Here is a 22,787-nt window from a genome sequence, read left to right as displayed (position 1 = left end):
AAAATTAATAATAAATAATCTAAAAAAAAAATAGTAATAATAATAATGGTATTAATAATAATAATAACAAAACAACAGTAATAATAATATATTAATTAATAATAAATAATCTAAAAAAAAATAAAAAAATATTAATAATAGTAATAATAATAGTAATAATAATGATAATAATATTAGTAATAGTAGTAATAATAATAATAGTAATAATAATAATAATAGTGATAGTAATATTAATAATAATAATAATAACAACAAAACAACAATAATAATAATAAAAAATAATAATGGTAATAACAAGATAATAATAGTAATAATAATTATAGTAATATTGATAAAATTAAGTAATATTAATAATAACAATAATATCAATGATAATAAAATAAATAATAATCATGAAAATAATCATTAAAAAAATAATGACATTGACACTAAAAAGTAATAATAATAATGTATTAAATAATAATAAATTATCTAATAATAATAGTAATAGTAATGATAAACTACTAATAAAAATAATAACAATAATGATAATAATCTTGATACAATGAAGTAATAACATTAATAACAATAATAATGATAATTATAATGATAATAAACCAGAGTTTCTAACACTCATTACTTTATCACTGGCAGCACCGTAAAGCTTTTGTGTGTTTATGTTACAGATGGGATGGACCGAACGTCGACGTTATGAAACTAAAAGAAGCCGAATCGAATCTGAGCTCCTTCATCACTTCATGCAACCGAATCGCCTGCTCGCTCGCTCGGCCCCCCGCAGCCTGGAACACAAGGACACGCGTCACTACAGAAGAGATGAAAGCGAAAGTGAACATGTTCTCCTGATATTTTTCTACTTTATTATACTGAGTTTATTATAAATACAGATCACTATTATATAGACGGGACACGGTGGAGTGTGTGCAGAGCGCTGGGCATCCTCTCGCTCCCATAAGCTCCGCGGGGTGTTGGCACCCTGGCACTCTTCCTCCAGCTATAGGGCCTGAATTGAAGGGAGGGGGCGCAGGGGAGAGAAAGATTGGTGCTGTTTTTAAGGGCTCTTGATTAGCCTGTTCTGTCCTTTATTCAGGAGATGTTACCCCACACACACACACACACATGCGCACACACACTCTACGTGCTGACACGCTGCATGAGAAGCTTCTGGGCACTTTGTGAATTCCGTTGGCAGATACAAACACGTGGCATCACCGATGCTTTGTTGTTTATTATTATTATTATTATTATTATTATTATTATTTTTATACACCAGCCTCGATTACTGTTACTGTTCTGTGATGATGAATCTCCAGGGAGGGAGAAACTGAACGTCTGGGAATCCACGTCTGATCATTTAAATGCGGTTTTATGCGCCAGACGAGCACCAAAAACAAGAAGAACTGACGAACCGATGGCAGGTCGACTTTGTTAGGTCAGCGTGGTTAGAACTTCAGTCACATTCGATCAGTCTGCGCTCAAATCTCCAGGGTGTTGTGCCAGAACAGTGTCAAATTCCCTCTGGTCCTCAAGTAATGGAGCATCAATCATCTAAAAACGAAATCCTTTCTGGATTGTTTTGCTCACCTCTCTCTCTCGATTGGTCTGTAGATCTAAAATCGATCCTAAAAGCCGTAACATTATGACATCATTTTACTTATGACATCGTTCGACACCACTGTGTTCCCTTGACGATGCCGCTTCCATCGACACGGTTCCAGATGAATCGGTGGACCATCCTGTTCCAGCAAAACAGAACCGCACGACTCCCTGACCGTCGGGGTCTAGCATTACGGCTGCACCCTTCTCCCGGTGCGCCCGCTGTAGACCAGTGCCTTCGCTTTCTAAACCCGCTCAGATCTTTCCTTCTCCTCCATCCAGCCCCCCCGGTTCTGATCAGTATTTGTGCACTTGTTATATTTCTCCGCTCTTCTTTCATTCGGTGCATTTTCGGTCCCGGCCGGCACCTCTGAACATGCAGCTTAGGTTCGGCGCCACCTCGGACCTCGAAACGGTCCGTCGCAGGCTCTCAGGGATGCCCGTGAAAGGCCAGATATTAATTAATCAGCGCCTCGGCACTAAATTTCCCAACAAAACGGATCAGATTAACAGCTTACAAACATTTATTATTTTTATGTGTTTTATCCCCTGTCTTTGTGCAGTGCCATCGATCAGCCAGCAGAGGGCATCAATGCTGCATTCCTCATAACTGCAGCATTGACGCCCTCTGCTGGCTGATCGATGGCACTGCACAGAGACCCTTTGGACCAGCTGATCATCGTCTGTATGGGCGCCTGACCGGCTGGTAGCAGTGTCCACAGTCAAGTCAGCTTTATTTCCATCGCTATAGTCATACATCAAACTACTTTGCTAGTGCAGACGGCTGTAATCTGGCGGCATCTAGAAAAACGAGCGTCCAAAATGCCACCTCTTACTATTGCTTCATCCAGGTCAGGGTCGCGGTGAGTCCTGAGCGCCCGAGGAAACCCACACAGACGTAGGGAGAACATACAAACTTCACACAGAAAGGAATCGAACCCAGGACCTTCTTAAAACAAGAACAGAATCTTCACAAAGCACTTCGCTGTCAGTCAGAAGGAGGGATTACGCTGATAACTTAATAGCACTTGTTTCGCAAAAAAAAAAAAAAAGACTCACCACTACGTACGTCAGATATTAACGATATTATTAGCCAGACCGTCGAGACGCGTGTTCGATTAACATGTTTACACTTCACGTCAGTCGCCAAAGCAGAAAGACACTTGACACTGATTTTCTATCAGCAGGGGATTGTGGGAGTTGTAGTTTTTTGAACGTTAGAGCTGGACTCATTCATTCAAATCACTCAACCCCCAAAATCCTGATCATCAGCGTTTGTTGAACCCCGTCTCGTCTCGTCCCTCCCTGCCAGTCGAGAGATTTTATGAATCCCAGCCTGAAAGGTGCTTCTATAAATATATCTACGAGAAATCATTTGTATTTTCGCTTGTTTTTTGGATCTCCTTTATTCCTTGGATGGTACAGCCCGCTAGCGTGACGAACTGTAATAAAAGTCTTGAGGCCACAACAGGAGCGGAACGAGGAGCGTGTACAGGTCTCCCATTCGCTCCTGATTTCCTGTTTCTCTAGTAAAATGTTATTTCATCAAATCTGTGTTTTTGGTTCCTTATTTCACTTCACTGTGAATGTTTGCACTGTTGGGCACTTTCAGAACGAGAGGTGGAACGTCGAACCTCAAGAGCGTCTACAAACATACAGCACAGCTTAAAAGTTTACATACACGTGTACGACCCGTGGATTTCGGTGGATTTTGCAGCTAGGCTTTGATTGAAGGGGGCAGGTGGAGCCTAGCGGTGAAGATACTGGACTAGTAATTCGAAAGGTCGCTGGTTGCCACTGTAGGGCCCTTAGACAGTAAGACTGTAAGTCACTTTAGATAAATGCGTCTGCTAAATGCTGAAAATGTAAATATAAATGTACATTTAATGGGATATATGGGCAAGCCTTAGCCTAGTGGTTGATGTACTGGACTGGCAAACAGAAAGTGCCCACCACTGCCAGGTTGCTGCTGTTGGACCCTTGAGCAAGGCCCTTAACCCTCAGTTGCTCAGACTTTATATTTTAACAGTAATGTAAGTCGCTTTGGATAAGGGCGTCTGCTAAATGAATAAAAATGTAACTTAAATCATATAAACGAAGCATAAACACGACAAAATAGGTGTCCAATTATTCTGACTGCACACGTATCGAGCCACAGATATTACAGTCAGGAAAGATCTGGACAAGATTCCAAAAACAGGATAATAGATTTACAGATTAGATTACAGAATATTTTAAATCAGGACTGTTTGTTATTTTATCGACTTCAGGTTCCACAATCGTCCGAACAAACTACTTTGTTTGGAAGGAAAATCCAACCTCTCCGATTTCAAGTCGAGTCAGATGTATGTGGACCACACTTGATCACAATTCACAGTGACTACAGCATCCAGGATGAAAAAAAACCCTGATGTGTGATGAAAGTGGCAGAATAACTACAAGGAAGAAACCTTGAGAGGAACCAGACTCAACTGGGACCTCCATCCTCCTCGGGTGGCTTAAAATTAGAATTTGATTGAATAAACTTACATGTTTAATCAGAGTACATTATTCAGTTCAGTCTGTGGTAGAATAAAGTCTAGTAGTGAGTTCTGGACATTGTGAGGGCATCATATCCAGCAGGCCTGGCATTGTTGGCCTCAAGCTTGCAGGTTTCAACCACAGGTGGGTCAAAAGGTTCCCATTAGAATCACATCGTACATAGTTAAAATGTGACATGAACAAAATTATTAATAGTAAAGCAAAAAACGAGACCCCAACGCCTGTTATGTTTTGCTGACGAAAAAAAATTTTGGGTGATGTAAAAACCACCAAAAAACTTTTTTTTATTTATTCATTTTTTTTTTTTGGGTGAATTAAAAGCTGCTGAGAGACAGTTTAGACTGGTTACAGTCGAGCAGGTTTTATATTACCATGTGCTGTGAGGCTGACCAGTATGATGATGTTTTGTTGAAGCTGCCTCACAGAGATTTATTTCAGATGTTTTTCATATCAGTGATTTTAAATCAGAATCAGAAACTTAAACTTCTGCTCACTGACAGAAGTGACCCTGAACATCTACTCAGAAATATTAAATAAATAAAATCAATACTGGAGAAATGAAGGGTTCAGTACCACGTTCAGTGAACAGCACCGACTCCTAACGGGACCTTGCCAAGCTCGGTTGCCAGATACACTATTATCATGCACTCTGTAAAACAGTTAAGACTACTGATCACTCTGCTAGACAAATATTCTATTATTGATTCCAATATTTAGTTTGACACAGACAAAAGGCTGGGTTAATAGATATTGTTAATAAATTACTAGATCTATCTTTAAAACCATTACTGTAAATTAGGTGTTTTTTTCTTAACGCGAATGCGGGATTAATGCACAAGCAATGCGGGGTTTCCAACCAGGTCAGGCTAATCTGGCAACCCAGTATTTATGCTGTACAGTGTGTTCAGTACCGCAGCTCAGGTTCCTTCAGTCAGTCCGGTTTAATCTTAAAAACCGGGATAATTTCTCTCTGCACCTTCTTTACTACAAGCACAGGATCTGAATTTGAAGTTTAATCGATCATGGTTTTGTTTTACACTTCGATATTGTGCATATTTACAGCAGGTAAGGCGTTTTAAGCTGTAGCAGTCTAGACATGTTTGGCATATTAATCTGGGATTCAGTATAGACAAATTATTTATTTACATTTTGGTCGTTTTGTTATATATATTGAGTTTATACATTAATATCACAAACCCCATTAAGAAATAGGGGCTTGTTTATTTAAATGTACAATAGCTCATTTTCCTTAAGCGGTTCCTAGACCGTTATATTAGGGATATAAATTGATACACATTTGAACGTAGGTACCCTAGATAGGGTTTAGAATTCCATTGTTTCACACCCTATATAGTGTACTAATATAGGGTGTAAGAAGCTATTGGATGTTGGCGTCTTTTAAGTGAAATTTCAGGACGCAAATCATCAGCTTAGCCGTAAATCATCACAGACGTGTAATAATATACATTATAAAGCATAGATGTGTGTTATATGTACCATTTAATCGTAATTAAACCGTAAATATAATGTAGTTTTGTTGTAATGTCATGAGGACGTATCAGCGATTTTACCAAATACCTACATCATCCCTACATAAGTGCACTAGAAAGTGTACAAAATGACAGAGTTCTAGACTGTATCAAGTGCACTTAGCGACTAACAGAGATGCGTTTGGGATTCGACCGTTATTTGATTCATATCGTTAATTTTGAAGATTTCTGCAACTGTTGTTTGTCTGTGACTGAATAATTCTATTAATCTGGTGGTGTACAAAGCTATAATGTTCTGTAAGGCCGTTTAACTTGGTGGCATGTCGCACAACAGAAGGTGTCGTCAGTGTGCCCATACAAATAGGGCTAGTTTGATTGCTCCCATTTCGAAGTAAATGCTACAGTATAGTTCTTGGACTGATGTTGCTTCCAGATGCAGTTTGGTATCTGGTAACTCGGTAGTGAGCAATGTAACTGCTAGTTTGAGTAAATTAAAAATACGATGTATTTACATAGGTGGGTAGCACTGTCACCTCACGGCAAGAAGGTCCTGGGTTCGATTCCCAGGTGGAGCGGTCCGGGTCCTTTCTGTGTGGAGTTTGCATGTTCTCCCCGTGTCTGTGTGGTTTTCCTCTCACAGTCCAAAGACATACATTCAGGTCAAGGTATGAGTGTGTGTGTGTGTGTGTGTGTGTGTGTGTGATGGACTGGCGACCTGTCTGGGGTGTTTCCTACCTTTTGGCCATAGAATCGGACCCACTGCGACCCTGATTATGATAATGGTCCTAAAACACACTAGAAATTAATAAATGAATGTATTCATGTTTTAAATGTACTAACTGTAATCAGTTATTTATTAACATTTAATAATATTTCCTAAATAATGTTTCAGATTTATCAGTAGTTTTAATATTTTTCTCTGTTTTGGTTCATTTTGCAGTCGGATGTTTGCCGATATCAAATATGAAGGTTTGAAGTAATTTTTTATTCAATATTCATAATTTATATCAACAAATAGCCTTATTCAAAGATCAGCACTGAAACTGGTGAACTGTTGATACACTGAGCTTTACTCTGTGTGTGTGTGTGTGTGTGTGTGTGTGTGTGTGTGTGTGTGTGTGTGTGTGTTTTAGGGGGGTAGCTGTCTGGAGGACATCAGTATGAGGACAGATGCAAACCTGCCGCTCCCAGGTTGTGATGGAGGTGAATCAGGTGAGATTTTTTCTTGCTTTCTTTCTTTTTTATTTCCTTTAATTCTATTTTTCTTACTTTTACTGTATGTGTGTGTGTGTGTGTGTGTCTGTATGTGTATGTGTGTGTGTGTGTGTGTGTGTGTGTGTGTGTGTCTGTATGTGTGTGTGTGTGTGTGTGTGTGTGTGTGTGTGTGTCTGTATGTGTGTGTGTTTTCAGATGATGTGATGGCTGAACAGCGACATCAGGCTCTGCTGAGAGAGCTTCAGGAACTTGCTCAACATGGTCTGTAACACACACACACACACACACACACTGACAGGTACAGAGCTGACAGTTTACTGAAACTGACAGGTATAAGGGCCACGCCTCCTTTACTGAAACTGACAGGTATAAGGGCCACGCCTCCTTTACTGAAACTGACAGGTATAAAGGCCACGCCTCCTTTACTGAAACTGACAGGTATAAGGGCCACGCCTCCTTTACTGAAATGAAAGTGGCATAGGCCACGCCTCCTTTACTGAAACTGACAGGTATAAAGGCCACGCCTCCTTTACTGAAACTGACAGGTATAAGGGCCACGCCTCCTTTACTGAAATGAAAGTGGCATAGGCCACGCCTCCTTTACTGAAACTGACAGGTATAAAGGCCACGCCTCCTTTACTGAAACTGACAGGTATAAGGGCCACGCCTCCTTTACTGAAACTGACAGGTATAAGGGCCACGCCTCCTTTACTGAAACTGACAGGTATAAAGGCCACGCCTCCTTTACTGAAACTGACAGGTATAAGGGCCATGCCTCCTTTACTGAAATGAAAGTGGCATAGGCCACGCCTCCTTTACTGAAACTGACAGGTATAAAGGCCACGCCTCCTTTACTGAAACTGACAGGTATAAGGGCCACGCCTCCTTTCCTGATAATGACAGATATAAAGGCCACACCTTCTCTACTGAAACTGACAGGTATAAGGGCCACGCCTCCTTTACTGAAAAGAAAGTGGCATAGGCCACGCCTCCTTTACTGAAACTGACAGGTATAAAGGCCACGCCTCCTTTACTGAAACTGACAGGTATAAGGGCCACGCCTCCTTTCCTGATAATGACAGGTATAAAGGCCACGCCTTCTCTACTGAAACTGACAGGTATAAGGGCCACGCCTCCTTTACTGAAATGAAAGTGGCATAGGCCACGCCTCCTTTACTGAAACTGACAGGTATAAAGGCCACGCCTCCTTTACTGAAACTGACAGGTATAAGGGCCACGCCTCCTTTACTGAAATGAAAGTGGCATAGGCCACGCCTCCTTTCCTGATAATGACAGATATAAAGGCCACACCTTCTCTACTGAAACTGACAGGTACAAAAGCCATGCCTCCTTTACTGATAATGACAGGTATAAAGGCCACGCCTCCTTTACTGATAATGACAGGTATAAAGGCCACGCCCTGTTCAGTGGGCCTTAAAGGCTAAGCACCACCTAATGGACAACTCTAAAGATTTCGCATTAGTTTAGCTAGTTAAAAACCATAAACATGAATAAAATGTAAATAACTTGTTTAATTCACTAAAAAATCGACGATTTCAAGTAAATTGACGGAAAAACCCGAGGTCCCTCCGGAAATTCCAGGAAGTTGCAGCGTGACGTCACTGGTGGACAACAGTGTACTCCTACACCGTTATGACTGACTTGAACTGCGAATTTTCCAGTGCTGGTTCTTCAGATTCCGAAGCTATTTCTGAATTTAATGAAGAGGATGAATCTGCAGTGACAGTGGGGGTGCCTGTATAACATTTTTTCTCTTTCTTTCTTTCTTTCTTTCTTTCTTTCTTTCTTTCTTTCTTTCTTTCTTTCTTTCTTTCTTTCTTTCTTTCTTTCTGAAATGATTGAAATGTATTTTTTCGTTGAAAAAAAATGTACTGAAACGAATAATAACTTAAAATGTAGTATATATTGTTATGGTAATTATACCTACTAAATAGATAGTTAATAGTGGCGCAATAATAACGAGGCTAGATTTGCTTTGCTCTCAAGTCACATGCAGGTGCAGTACAGGTGTGTATTAGTGCACCGAGCACCATCAGAGAGAGATTTAGTGCTGAGGGGAACATCAATACTCCACTCAGATCCTCTCTAAACCACATCAGGTGAACATGTTGGTTTTTCTAGCGCGCATGATAACGCAGGTTTAAGGTCTTTCAGCCTTTATTCTATTTTTATTTATACCATATTTTGATCAGATTAGTGCATTTAAAATATTTAGCCTAAACACTTTTTTTTCCTTTTACAGTGTATATCTAGCCTAGGATAGAAGCTTAATTTAAACCTTTTTTTAATAGAGAAAAGAGAGGTGCATTCTTATAGCGCATCCCTGCTCTGTTCTGTATTTAACAATAAACACGCATTTGATTTGTCCTAAAGCTGTGTCATCTATATATCTATCTATATATCTATCTATATATATATATATATATATTTGGCGATAATATCAAATCGGTGTTGGTGTTGAATTGAATTATTGCAGCCAAACACAACGCACCTTTTAATCATTTTGCATCGCCTTCCATTCTACTTTTTGAGTTGTTGTCCACCATCTACGTCACACGTGCGACGCCTGTGACAGATTCCGAAGACCGCGAGCGACGCAAAACAACAGAATTTTAAGCCGTATTCCTTTAATTTGTAAAAAAAAAAAGTTTTCTAACTATCAATAATCACAAGTTAGGAACTCAACTTTCGATGCATGTATTTGTTTAAAACTTCAATATTAGCTGGTGCTTAGCCTTTAACTAAAATGGTTGTTATTTCCTCAGAGATTGGACGAGAGAGCGAATATGAAGTGGGCAGACAGGAGCGCGGCTGGCAAAACCAAAACGACGCAAGATGGAGGGACGAGGAGGAGGAGCAGGAACGAAAATGGGAGGATGAACAGGAAGACGATAAAGAGGAGAGCGCCCGGGAGCTGGAGGAGCTGCTGGCCGAGGAGATCCGTAAGAAAGAAGCCCTGAAAAACCAGGAGCAAAGACAGGCTGAGCGTGACGCCGAAGAGGAGGAGAAGGAGAAGAGGAGGAGGAACGAGGCGGAGCTGATGATGGAGAAGATGAAGGTGGAAGGTGAGCTGCAGGCACTGAAGGAGAACGGGACCGGGGCGGGAGAGCGGCAGGACAAGGAGGAGGAGCTGGAGGAGGTGCTGAAGAAGCTGGAGAGAGTGAAGGAGGAGGAAACAGAAGAGGGGCGGAAAGAGGAGGAGGAGAACAAAGCTGTGGAGATGAAGGAGGTGCAGCAGAAACGGGAGATGGAGAAGGCGAGCGATGAGAGGACGCGGCAGTTTGAGAAGGAGAAATACGCCGAGGAGGAGCAGGAGCAGGGAGAAAACGAGGAGCTGGAGGATGAAGCTGAGGTGAGGATTTATTCCTACATCACATAACGTCTCAACGTCCAGAAAATTACATGAACACACTGATAACCTGCGTGTGTGTGTGTGTGTGTGTGTGTGTGTGTTACAGGGGCTGGTGGAGATTGAAGCTCAGTTGAGGAGAGTGGCTACAGAGCTGAGGAAATTACACAGGGGTTAAACACACACACACACACACACACACACACACAGTACAAGCCATAATCTTTGCTATTCGTCACAAACACTGTCCGGTAATATCTCAACAACAGCCAAGTTACTCTCCATGCTGTGTGTGTGTGTGTGTGTGTGTGTGTGTGTGTGTATACAATTATATACAGTCTGTTTCATTCTATAAACTAATCAATATTTCTGTTAATCAAACGTACCATCAATCATCCTCCAGTTATTAGATTAATAATTAAACAAGCGGTTTGTGGTGTTTGTGATTTGTGCTATACATTATATTATCTTAATATATATATGCAGTGCGTGTGTGTGTGTGTGTGTGTGTAGTGCTCGGCTCTTACACTGTTAGGACGTGATCAGACTGTTAGTAGAGGTGCCAGGCCGTATGCCAGGCCGTATGCCAGGCCGTATGCCAGGGCTTTCACAGGGAACATGCCACGTTACATATAGATTATATTAGATTGTATTTATTTTCATTTAAAGAGGATGCCGCTAGTTGTGCCACGCTGCCGGTACAGGAATCTCTGGAATCGTTGGCTGCCACTACAGATGCCAAATGGGCTTACGATTAGTACTCAGCGCCCCTTTTCCTCCCAATTTAGTCGTATCCGATTCCCTGACGGTATTTCACCTCTACTGATGCAGACTCCTGACTAGCACACGCCCCCTCCGACACGTGTGCAGCACCGACCGCTTCTTTTCACCTGCACTGGGCGGGTTGATATGGAGATCCGTATAGCGCACTGATCGCCACCATCTCCACTCCAGTACTCTATAGATAGACAGACAAACATTTACATTTTCAGCAGACGCTTTTTATCCAAAGTATACAATCTAAGTGATTGAGGGTTAAGGGCCTTGCTCTAGGGCCCAACTGTGGCAACCTGGCAGTGGTGGGGCTTGAACCGGCAATCTTCTGATTACTAGTCCAGTACCTTAACCACTAGGCTACAACTGCCCATAGATAAACAGACAGACAGAGATACAGTATATAGATAGACAGACAGATAGAGAGATAGATAGAGAGACAGACAGGCAGACAGATAGACATACAGGCAGGCAGATAGATAGACAGACAGACACACAGAGATAGATAGATAGAATTGATAGATAGATGGATAGATAGACGGATAGACAGACAGACAGATGCTGTCCAAGCAGTTACCAGTAACCTGGCTGAAGGGCCCCCAGTGGCAGCCTGGTGCTTGAACCAGCAATATTCTGATTACTACTCCAGTACCTGAAGCTGTGAGCTATAAAACAATTCAACATAAAACTAGACCAGGGGGTGAATATTTTTTGGCACTTATTAAAAGTGTACCAGGTGTGTGTGTGTGTGTGTGTGTGTGTGTGTATGTATGTGAGTGTGTGTGTGAGTGTGTGTGAGTGTGTGTGTGTGTGTGTTCCATGTTCCCTAGGAAACCGCCCTGAGCTCTCAGTATTTAACCTGCCACGGAGGACGACGCTGCTAAGCCATCATAACGGACGATCTCAGTGTTAAATGTAATATTTATTATATTATTATATATGATATTTATTTCTGTATTATCGTGTATGTAGAGGTGTGATCCAGGGTATCCAACCTAAAGCAATGAATGAATATTAATCTAAACTATTTATCAACGATGCACTTTTCTTTACCGTCACTAATCATGTTTGTATAACCTGCAATATGTGACGTAAAAGCAACACGTGTATAAACCGTGTATTTAACATAAAGACTCGGAGAGGAAATAATAATAATATAGTAATACTGAATTTTAGAAATGTTTTGATGTCGACTGTATAATAATGATTAGTTTTATTGAGGATGGAAGAGTAGACGCTCTCTAATCTGTTATTATTACCTCTGTATAAGGAATCAGTCACTGTGTTTATTCTCACTCGTGTCCCGATTCACAGCGTCTGTACTTTTGCACTTAAAGCGCCGAGATTGAGCTAAAACTTGATTGTAATATGGCTAATATTAGCACACGGGCCAGAATCGCCTGTTTTTCATGCAGTTTTCCTTGTATATGTTAGCAAAATGCTCTGTGCTCAGCTCAAAGTCACTAATGCAGCATTTTCTCCTTAGTAAGTCCCGGCCAGCCCAAGCAGTGGCCTCACACCATGATTCAGTTCTGATTGGTTAAGAGGGAGAAAATAAAAACAACACAAATGCACAGAAATGTGTTTAAATGAAATCAAAGTATTAAATCATAAAATTTTTAAATAAACCTGTAAAATCAGGAAGGTTATTTACACAAGAGCTTAACGATAATTCTATAATCTAGAATCCTAGTTTGCTCAGAAGCTCAGTGATTAAAGGGGCGAGTTGCTGGGTACCATTGGTGTAACCACATATGAACTATTTAAGCTAGCCCAAATGCTAATGTTAGCCATTGAACGTTTGATGCTTGTAATAAACATGTTAATGACGTTATTGTTACCTAATGAATGAAGGCAATAAATCAGACTCACTCGAGTCAATCAAAACATGTAAATGGCTGCTGCTTTTTATTTGTGTTCCAGTAGCGTTTTATAACAAACAATTACACAGAAACACAGTCACTGTGAAACAGCCTTCCCCAAACTGTTGCCAATAAGTTGGAAGAATATGATTTCTTTTATATCATTAGTTATATACAGGTTAGGGTGTCACTAAAAGACCAGAAGTTAAAATCAGGGAGGTACAGTGTAAAGTGAGGAATGATGTGGCTGCGTGGCCGGTGTGACGAGGATGTTCAGTTCAGAAAAGGGGAAGAAATTCATCATGAATAAAGTCCAGAATAAAGTCAGAAATATTGTGTCTAAGAGTCGCATCCAAAATAAATGAGAATCTCTGGGTTTAATCCACAAAATGCACATTTTACATCAACGGATACCTTAAAAAATACCTTGACACCAGGAGGGATTTTACTGGGTACATGTGGTAAGTAAGCTTATTAGAAACCTGCTTAGTTTTATGTGTAAATAAATACCTGTTGGTGTCAGGTGTGTGTGTTCGTTATACCGAGTTACCTGTGCGACGTGATGACGTCAGGGACTCACGTCGCCTCTTAATATCTTAATATTTTACACACACACACACACACACACACACACACACAAACCAACAGAATAAAATGATTTAGTTTATAATATTTAATTATAACATTCAGGGAACAATTCAATAACAGCTCACACTTTAAAATCATTATTATTATTATATTATTATTATTACAGAGGTGTTTATGTACCAGCCTATTCAAATACTCCAGTGGTATAATGAACAGTATTTTAACAGATTAATACGGTAATAAAATGAACATATTATTTAAATTAGGTTTGTAGAGTCTCACAGCAGCTGCATGATAAATAAAAATAAAAATATGAATAATTCAGACTTCCTTGTGATACAAACTTCCTTATTCTGGGTGTAAATGTACTTTATACTAGCATACTAAACAGTATATGAATCCATCAGTGTGCAGCCCTGCTTCAGCATACTACCTAGTACAGAAGTGCAGTATACATGATCTACTGTGACCAATGACGAGCTCAGAAGAAAGAAAGTGAAAGTAAATTTAGAAGCTCAACACTGAAAACGTCCTCTCAGATAAAGTCTTCATTATCAATGTTTTAACTCTAATTTCTTAGTAGAATTTTATTTTGAGAACATTTGAACATTTATTTGAGATGGCTCGGGGTTCGAATGCTGGATTTGATCGTCACATCACCATCTTCTCACCTGAAGGAAGACTTTACCAAGTCGGTAAGATCCACACTGTGTCCACCTGAACATCAGAACCTCATTTAAGGTGTTTTAGAACCTGGACTCTGTGAAATATCTAGAGATTAGCCACTATTAACCAGTCTATTCTAGCCTAAATCAATAAATAATAAAGTTCGGTTCTTTGTGAGCTGCTTTTGTTTGCTGGGCTGATGAGAGTTTCGATGTGGTGGCCAAAATTACACAAATGATCAAAACAGATGATCGAATCACAATTGCAGTTACAGCCGCACAGGTGAGTCTACAGGTGAGATACTTAAAAAGCGTCAAGTAAATAGCAACATGAGGCAACTCACAGAGTTCCAGAAAGTCTGCACAGTGGGTGCATGAAATTAAGCTGCATTCATAATAATACATGAAAACAGTGTGTAATCTTTTAAAGGTAGGCATCAGCAATGATGAACCTCTGGTGCAAACGGTCAGACTTTACACGAGCACAACAAAAACACGACCGTCATAAATTACGATTTAGAATAGAAGAGAATCTTTTGTCACTATACACAGGTACAATGACATTCTAATGAAAACACCACCCTCCATCACACACATTCTGATAAAAAACCTTGAACTTTAAACGGCAGGTCCTCTGAATCGAGTCACGTATTGCAGCTTTAATAATAACAGACTGTTTGTTACAGAGTACGCCTTTAAAGCCATCACCCAGAGCGGCCTGACCTCGGTGGGCATCAGGGGGACCGACTGCGCCGTGGTCGTCACGCAGAAGAAAATTCCGGTGCGTATAAACACTGAATTAATGCATGTTATTTACTGAAAAGTACAACAACGTCTTGTGGAGAGCCGTATAGCGCACGGACAGTCTGTTATCCCTGTCTCTGTGCAGCGGCATCGATCAGCCAGCAGAGGGCGTCAATGCTGCAGTTATGAGGAATCCCCTCAGCATTGACGCCCTCTGCTGGCTGATCGATGCCGCTGCACAGAGACCCTGGGACTCTAATATACTGTAATTGTAAGAGTGTGTGTGTGTGTGTGTTCATGCATATCTTCTAACACACAGGACAAGCTTCTGGACGCTTCTACTATTACAAACATGTTCCGCCTCACGCCGCGTATCGGGTGTTTGATGACTGGACACTACGGTGAGGGTCTCACACACACACAGACTAACTTATTTATGTTGCTATAATGATCCTCATGTTGTAAACAAACACTTCTCTCCTCCTCCCGCTCTGTCGCCGTGGTGATTAGCGGACGGTCGCTCTCAGGTGCACCGCGCCCGTCTGGAGGCGGCCGAGTGGAAGCACAAGTACGGCTACGACATCACGGCGGACATGTTGTGTCGCCGCATGGCCGATATCTCACAGGTCTACACGCAGAACGCCGAGATGAGACCGCTGGGCTGCTGTAAGAGACGCCGTGCTAAACACAGAACCATAGCGGATAGATGCTAACGAGACTAGCTAAATATAAAGCTAGCTATGTACGAAACTAGCTATAAACAAGAGTAGCTACGTACGAGACTAGCTAAATATGAGATTAACTAAATACAAGACTAAACACGAGACTAGCTAAATACAGGACTAGCTAAATACGAAACTAGTTATATACAAGACTAGCTAAATACAAGACTAGATAAACACAAAACTAGCTAAATACAAGACTAGTTAGTTACAAAACAGGTGAAAAACAAGACTAACTAAACAAGACTATCTACATACAGACCTAGCACACGTGAGACTAGCTTAATACAAGACTAGTTAATTACAAAACTAGTTAAATACAAGACTCGTTAGTTACAAGACTAGCTAAACAGAAGACTAGTTATGTGCGAGACTATGTAAATAAAGACTGAGACTAGTTAAATACAAGATTAGCTAAATACATACTGGGAGTACCTAAATTAAAACTGATGCTAAACAGAAGATTAGCTATGTACAGGATTAAACTCATGCTAGCTTGATGCTACGTCCCTGTGTGTGTGTGTGTGTGTGTGTATCAGGTATGATGCTGATAGCGGTGGACCCTAAGCTCGGCCCCGTCCTGTATAAATGTGACCCCGCCGGGTATTTCTGTGGTTTCCACGCGGCGGCGGTCGGGGTGAAACAGACGGAGGCGAACGGCTACCTGGAGAAAAAAATCAAGAAACGTCCAGAGCTCAGTTACCACCGCACCGTGGAGGTAAAACCGACCGCGTTATTCTGTTCTTACATTCTTATCAACCGCTGCATCCTGGTCAGGGTCACGGCGGGTCCAAACAAATAAATAACAGAATCACTGTGACGTCTCTTTTTACCTCCGGGTCTCTAGATGGCGATCTCCTGCCTCTCCACTGTCTTATCAATGGACTTCAAGGCCAGCGAGCTGGAGGTGGGCGTGGTTAGTAAAGACACGCCCAAATTCAGGTATGTAGAACACTGTATGTACACTATATGACCAAAAGTATTTGGACGCCTGACCGTGAGCTTGTCGGACGTCCCGTTTCAGCCAGAACAACATCCGCACCTCTGAGAAGCTTCTTACAAGACTTTGAAGTGCGTCTGTGGGAATTTGTGTCTGTTTGGTCAAATGACAGCGTTTGTATGTGTAAGGCTGGGCACTGATCGATCAGTCGGTGTTCCGGTTCATCTGTTAATCTGTTGCTGCCCAGTCTGAAGCATTTCCTTTATATCACTGATTTATCTGACCTGTTAGTGACTGTTGTGGCTGAAACACACGAGTTCAGTCATTAAAAGGGGCGTCCAGATACTTTTGTCCATATTGTGCATCATTCTGTAGAAACACTGTGATGATTTGGCTTTTACTTTGCACTGATTCGAGTCTTTATGTCTCTTACGTTCAGAACTCTGAGTGAGGAGGAGATCGAGACTCATCTGGTAGCGATAGCAGAGAGAGAGTGAACCTGACGCCCGTCCGGTCCTCCCCACAGACGTTCCTGCTTCAAAAGCATAATTCATCTCTCATGTAGTTTAGTTTCAGTACAAACTCACGTCATGTTCGGGTTTTACAGAATAAAATTCATCACGTTTGAAATAAATCGCTTCTAATAAATGTTGTAATACGTCCTGCCTGGTGTGGCCCTCGTGTGTGTGTGGGGTCGAAGCCCTGAGATGGAACCAGACCCATCACGATCCTGATCGGGATACAACAGCTAGATTTTATATAAATAACTAAACTAATAAACATGATAAATGCAAATTAATCCATAATCAGAAAATACAGAATAAAAAAACCCACAATTGAACTAAACTTGTTAAATGTGTTAAAGATGCAGATGTTGGATATTAACTGAAGTTTCTGCTGTGGATGTTAAATATAATAATGCCACACAGAACGAATTTTATAACTTTTTATGCCACAATCAGAAAACAATAATATTTTAAAAGCTGAAACGTTCACGATCATTGTGCACAAGTGACCAGAAGTCTCAGACTACCAGTGAAAATGCTTTAGTTTTGGATTTTTCTCGTCATTCATTAACATCTTTCAGCACAAATAATCAAATCAGCAAACAACTTAAGTAAAGGTGAAACCTTTAAAAACACTCACATTTACTTTTTATTTAACACATTTAAAGATGCAGAGATACACACTGTTAGAGTGAGATTCTTAAGATATTTTAACGTGTGTAAATGAACTTTAAATAAAATAAATGGTTTAATAAAAGTGTTTATTAATTAAACTTCTAGAGAAATGCGATTTTGTTCAGTGTACACTTCCTGATCTGAACACTGGGTGGCGACAAATGCAACAGTATTCAATATTGATTGGCCTGATTCCACAAACCTGCTTCTAATTCGTCTAATTATTAGATTATATAAGGAGCCCAAATCATAAAATTAGAGAAACTATTTGAGTAAAAAGTAAAAATCTTTTTTTTAAAAAGCTCACATTTTTTTAGACTGATTTCTTGATTCTTTTCATTAAAGCACATGATCAGTCAACAAAATCAACATTTCACTCAAATTCTTCTTCTGATTGTGTGATTTGTTGTGATTTGGTCCACATCTATGTATATTTTAAATATTCTTTCAAAAACAAAAATATGTGCAGTTTCTTTTAGAATTCCTAAAAACACAATGTCACATTAAAACAATAGTGACACATTTTTAAGATGCAGAGATACACACTGTTAGATTGCAATCCATGAAGCTGATATTTCAATGTGTGTAAAAGAAGTTTAAATAAAATAAATGGTTTAATAAAAGTGTTTATTAGTTAAATGCCTAAAATTTAAAAAATCAGTTCGATTTTGTTCAGTGTGCACTTCCTGATATGAACACTGGGTAGCGACAAATAAAACGATATTCAGTGTAGATCGGAACTGATTATTCTACTCGCCTGATTCTAATTCGTCTAATTAACACATTGAATTTGTTAGGTTATAAAAGGAGGTCTGATCATCCCGGTTCAGGTTCGATTAACATATCAGCGAGATTCAGAATTTATAGACGTTTCAGCGTTTTATCCAATTGTATTTTCAAAGCAAATTTCAGAAGGTTGCAGGTTCAAGCATCACCGCTGCCAAGTTGCTACTGTTGGGCCCCTATGAATGGCCCATAACCCTCAATTATTCAGTCATATAATACTGGTCAAACACCTAACACACCTAAAACATGTGATCATGAGGAACAAATAACTGGTTCAGGAATCCTGGTTTTGGAATCTAGGAACGTGGTTGGATGTAAAATGGGGTCTTCAAAGGCTACACAGTCATTATTACGGTCAAATCTTACTGACCCCCTAAAGCAGCATAGCCCATCACTAGCACGTCACTCAGCTGATGCAGGAATTTCTAAGTTTTAAATACATTAGGGACTCGACTGTGTACAATTCTGTGTAATATGGAGTGATGCACTGTGTGTGTGTGTTCACCTTCCTGAAGGTGTGTGTGTGTGTGGTTTCATTAGCAGAAGGATTACTGACCGGCCTTCTGTCTGCTTTTCCAAAATGCTGACCAACAGGATCCAGATTAATGAGAGGGAGACGCGGGCGAGGAAAGAGGGCAGATGTCTGGAGGGCTTTAAAGGGTAAAACAGGACGCTTAAAGCCCTGGTGTGTGGGTGTGTGTGTGTGTGTGTGTGTGTGTGTGTGTGAGTGTGAGTGTGAGTGTGAGTGTGAGTGTGAGTGTGAGTGTGAGTACAGGGTCGGGAGTGTTGAGTATTTATATCCAGTCCAAGATTTTTGTTTTCCTCTTATTAATCACTTTTTTCCTGATCAGCAGGAATCGATCATGGTCAGGGTGCCAATTCATCTCAGGGCAGCACCCACACTCACCCACCCACTCTCTCACTTACACATATAGAAAATCAACATCGGTCAATCCATATTCTGCATACTGTGAGGAAAACATGCAAAACTCAGACAGTGATCACAAACAAGGATCAAACCCAGGTTCCCAGGTCTCATGCTGATGTGCAACACCTACTGTACCAGCTGTGCCACCCTTAAATACACCAATCACCAATCAAACAAAACCACCCGGAAATAAAAGTATTATATTAATGATAAACAGATCTGGTAATTATACATCTGAGCTGAGGGAAATCTCACCGAGTGGCTGTTTTCCTCACGGCGCTCCAGACAGCACCAACAGTCCTAAACACCAAGAGTTCTAAATGTGAAGATCAGAACCCTCAGAACCCTCAGGTGTTTCCCTCATGGTCCTGTTAACTTGGATAAGTGGTTTCATAATTGTTTTACTAATACAAACCTCATTTTCAAAAAAGTTGGGACGCTTTTTAAAAATGCAAAAAAAAACTAAAAAGTCTAACTTGTTAAACAGCTTGAACTTTTATTTAGCTGATAAAGGTACTAAAACATTTTCAGTGTTTTCAATGATAAATTATTCTATTTTATTAATATAAAAAACAGAACGTGATACCAGCAACACACTCACAAGAAGTTGGGACAGAGACAAAATAAAAATGATCATGTAAAGGTTATACAAGTAACACCGTTCTGGAAGCTTCCACGATAAAAGGAGCGTCCACCAAAAGTGAGCAAGGAAGGGTTGTGGGTCACCACTCTGTGCCAGACTCCCTGAAACATCTTCAGTCAGTTTAAAGACACACAGGAAGCACAAGATGGGACAGAATTTGGATCTTTTACCATCTACATTTATAACATCATGAAAAAGTTCAGGAAACCTCAGTGTGTAAATGCGCTGCTGAACTTGTGTGACCATCAAGCTGTCAGGCGGCATTGTTTGAGAAGTCGCTGTGTTACCATGATGGACAAAGTCACGTGGACTCGGGAGTACTTTGGAGAACCGTTGTCACTTAACACAGGCCGCCGCTGCATCAGGAAATAGCTGCTTTTATTCCTGATAAATATTATATCATTCCCTTGATGCGCACACACACTACTTGGCCACACACACACTGAGCAGCAGGTGTTTAGGAGGGGGCGCCCTCAGGAGGCTTTGTCCCTGACTGGTACCAGTGTGTGTGTGTGTGTGTGTGTGCAGGGGGGGGTTAATCCCTTTGTGCACTATGCTGTACTAATCACTGTGCCTCTCTGGGTCACGTAATCTACACACACACACACACACACAATATGTCATGTCTATATTGAACACATCGACCGTAGATGCTGCGCAGCACCGTGAGTCTCAGGGACGTGGGTTTGAACCCTCTCTGTGAGGAGTTTCTTCTTACATCCCAGAAACATGCAGGAAGTGGATTGGCTGATACAAACTGTTCAAGATAGCACACGTTTCTAAAACACAAATCACACTGTCCACAGTCAAGCAAGCTTTACATCACCATGGGTCTAAAGGATGTCACGCAGGGAAGAATCCTGATTTACCTTCGTACATTATTCAGCATCAAACATCCGAAGATCCTGAAGGTGCAGATTTAAAGAAGAGCTTGCTTGATTGTGGACAGCCCTAAATCAGCCCTAAATCTCTCTTTCTCTTGTACGATTATATTGACTCACACTTTAATTTACAGAAAAAAACATGTTATTGGTTTAAACCTAAAGAATTTAACCTTCAAATCTAATAAACATGTTATTCTGCACTGATATCTTTGTGTCTCCTCATCACCTCCAGAACTCTCACAACCCCGAAATCTGACGGACTCTCCTGATTGGCCGAAACGACCTGCACTTATTTGGATTACTGTGTTTTCCATTAGTCGCTGCCCCTGTTCTGCATCATGTGACCAATTGCATCACAGGATTGAGGCCATGGCTGGATTAGGATGCTATGATTGAAAGTGAGGAACACAGAAGGAAGGAAAAACAAAAACAGGAGCACAGAAGCACCGTCTGAGCTCCACATATAAAAAAAATGAAACAATAAGATGAACACAGAGTAAGAAAAGAGACGAACACAGGGGTGTGTTACAACAACACCAGCTACTCGCTCCACCAGTGTGCAGTAACTTGTTTTAGTGGTTGGTCACCAGAAGCTTCAAGTCATTTCCAGAACCTCTCCACATGAAGGAGTTCTACTCCGAGAGCTCATTTTGGCCGCTTGTATCCACGATCTTGTTCTTTCGGTCTGTACTCAGAGCTCATGACCATAGGTGAGGTTTGGGACATAGATCAACTGGAGGATCATGTGGACCCATCACCCGCAAGGTCCAGGTTAAGGGTGAAGTGCAATGCTTTTTGGGCACAGGACCGGGGTGAAGGGGCCCTTGAAGGGTGACCCAACTTCAACCCCATGCCACACAAAAATAAAATGAAAATCTTTAGGAAACTCTTCCCAGAACATTTACAGATGGTTACAGCCACATGGAAGAGTGGGCGCTCCGTTATAACACTTTTTTAAAACTAGAACTGTGTCCACACACTTTTGGTCACGTAGTGTGGAAACATCTGAGCAGAGAGGATGATGGACATGGTGAGAGAGAAGAAGAGAAAGTAATCCTGATTAATTCACTTAGTGAAGTGATGAGGAGCAGGAACAGTAAGAGGATTGAAACGGTTCCTAAATTAGATCAGGAACAAAACAAAAAAAAACGTAAGGAGAGACTGAGAACCAAGAAAGAGACGGAGAGAGAGAGAAGTGGGTGTCTCCTTTATTCGGAATAATCTGATGCTTATTTTGGGCCTCTGGTTGTAAAGAATGTGAGGAATTTGAAGAGAACACTGGTGAAGAGAAGTAGAAGCAAGTGTATCATATTTGATACATGAGGTTTAGAGACCTCTACATCATCAGTGTGTGTACTGTTTTCCTAAAAACCCTGATGTGTAACGTTAGAGACATGTCTTCTGCCCCCTGGTCAGTTATCCATGTACTGCATGTACCAGAGACCCTTTTATTGGGTCAATCTGTGACCCACCTGTGGTTTGGCATTAATGTTTTTACCAATTCTATGACATACAGGGTTAAAAAAACACTCACATCAGGAATATTTAATAGATTGATGAAACTTGATATTTTGTCATTTATTTTGTTGTAATATTGTGTTAAAAATGTTTGTATCAAATTATATACAGCAGGTATGTAAAGTCTTTATCAGTAGATTGTCCTTTTATGCATTTCATCCATTATGAATTCCATCATGCAAAAATCAACACTATTTAATTATTTATGTGAAGTAATTAAATGTATAGATGACATATTATAGGTTATAAAAATGTCAGTTTTCATTCTAATTCAGTCTAATTATAATTTTTATTAATGCAGCCCGCTGACCCTGAGGATGGCATCTGGACAACTAAACTAAAA

At 40.6% G+C, this 22,787-nt stretch overlaps 3 protein-coding genes across 3 annotated transcripts in view; all 3 read left to right on the top strand.

Annotated features, from left to right (window-relative positions):
- LOC134334333 (protein Smaug homolog 2) overlaps positions 1-3,143 on the top strand; it is a 13,623-nt gene extending 10,480 nt beyond the window's left edge. Inside the window, exon 12 of the mRNA XM_063016589.1 lies at positions 666-3,143. Coding sequence (XP_062872659.1) covers positions 666-694 — 29 coding nt within the window. The 3' untranslated portion in view covers positions 695-3,143. The remainder of the gene's footprint in view (positions 1-665) is intronic.
- Positions 3,144-5,186: 2,043 nt separating this feature from the next.
- LOC134334326 (cilia- and flagella-associated protein 251) lies at positions 5,187-12,878 on the top strand. The gene is made up of 6 exons (XM_063016577.1): positions 5,187-5,199; positions 6,565-6,593; positions 6,758-6,836; positions 7,035-7,100; positions 9,626-10,212; positions 10,319-12,878. Exons 2-6 carry the CDS (start codon positions 6,588-6,590, stop codon positions 10,385-10,387), a joined length of 807 nt encoding a protein of 268 aa, XP_062872647.1. The 5' UTR covers positions 5,187-5,199; positions 6,565-6,587; the 3' UTR covers positions 10,388-12,878.
- A 1,065-nt stretch (positions 12,879-13,943) lies between these two features.
- psma6l (proteasome 20S subunit alpha 6, like) lies at positions 13,944-17,167 on the top strand. The gene is made up of 7 exons (XM_063016578.1): positions 13,944-14,128; positions 14,785-14,879; positions 15,162-15,243; positions 15,353-15,508; positions 16,104-16,282; positions 16,412-16,506; positions 16,944-17,167. Exons 1-7 carry the CDS (start codon positions 14,053-14,055, stop codon positions 16,999-17,001), a joined length of 741 nt encoding a protein of 246 aa, XP_062872648.1. The 5' UTR covers positions 13,944-14,052; the 3' UTR covers positions 17,002-17,167.
- Positions 17,168-22,787: the final 5,620 nt, after the last annotated feature.

The sequence above is a fragment of the Trichomycterus rosablanca genome, chromosome 20 (assembly GCF_030014385.1).
Source record: "Trichomycterus rosablanca isolate fTriRos1 chromosome 20, fTriRos1.hap1, whole genome shotgun sequence".
NCBI classification, from domain to species: Eukaryota; Metazoa; Chordata; class Actinopteri; order Siluriformes; family Trichomycteridae; genus Trichomycterus; species Trichomycterus rosablanca.
The sequence above is the reverse complement of the archived record's forward strand: the minus strand, read 5'-3'. Positions and strand labels throughout refer to the sequence as shown.

What these genes read in the sequence shown, in the direction of transcription:
- LOC134334326 (XM_063016577.1), top strand. An exon ending in TTGTGATGGAGGTGAATCAG is followed by an intron (nt 6,837 to 7,034) that starts GTGAGATTTTTT and finishes GTGTGTTTTCAG; the next exon opens with ATGATGTGATGGCTGAACAG. An exon ending in AGCTGGAGGATGAAGCTGAG is followed by an intron (nt 10,213 to 10,318) that starts GTGAGGATTTAT and finishes TGTGTGTTACAG; the next exon opens with GGGCTGGTGGAGATTGAAGC.
- psma6l (XM_063016578.1), top strand. Translation starts at nt 14,053, where the DNA reads ATGGCTCGGGGTTCGAATGCTGGATTTGATCGTCACATCACCATCTTC. An exon ending in TCACGCAGAAGAAAATTCCG is followed by an intron (nt 14,880 to 15,161) that starts GTGCGTATAAAC and finishes TCTAACACACAG; the next exon opens with GACAAGCTTCTGGACGCTTC. An exon ending in AAAGACACGCCCAAATTCAG is followed by an intron (nt 16,507 to 16,943) that starts GTATGTAGAACA and finishes TCTTACGTTCAG; the next exon opens with AACTCTGAGTGAGGAGGAGA.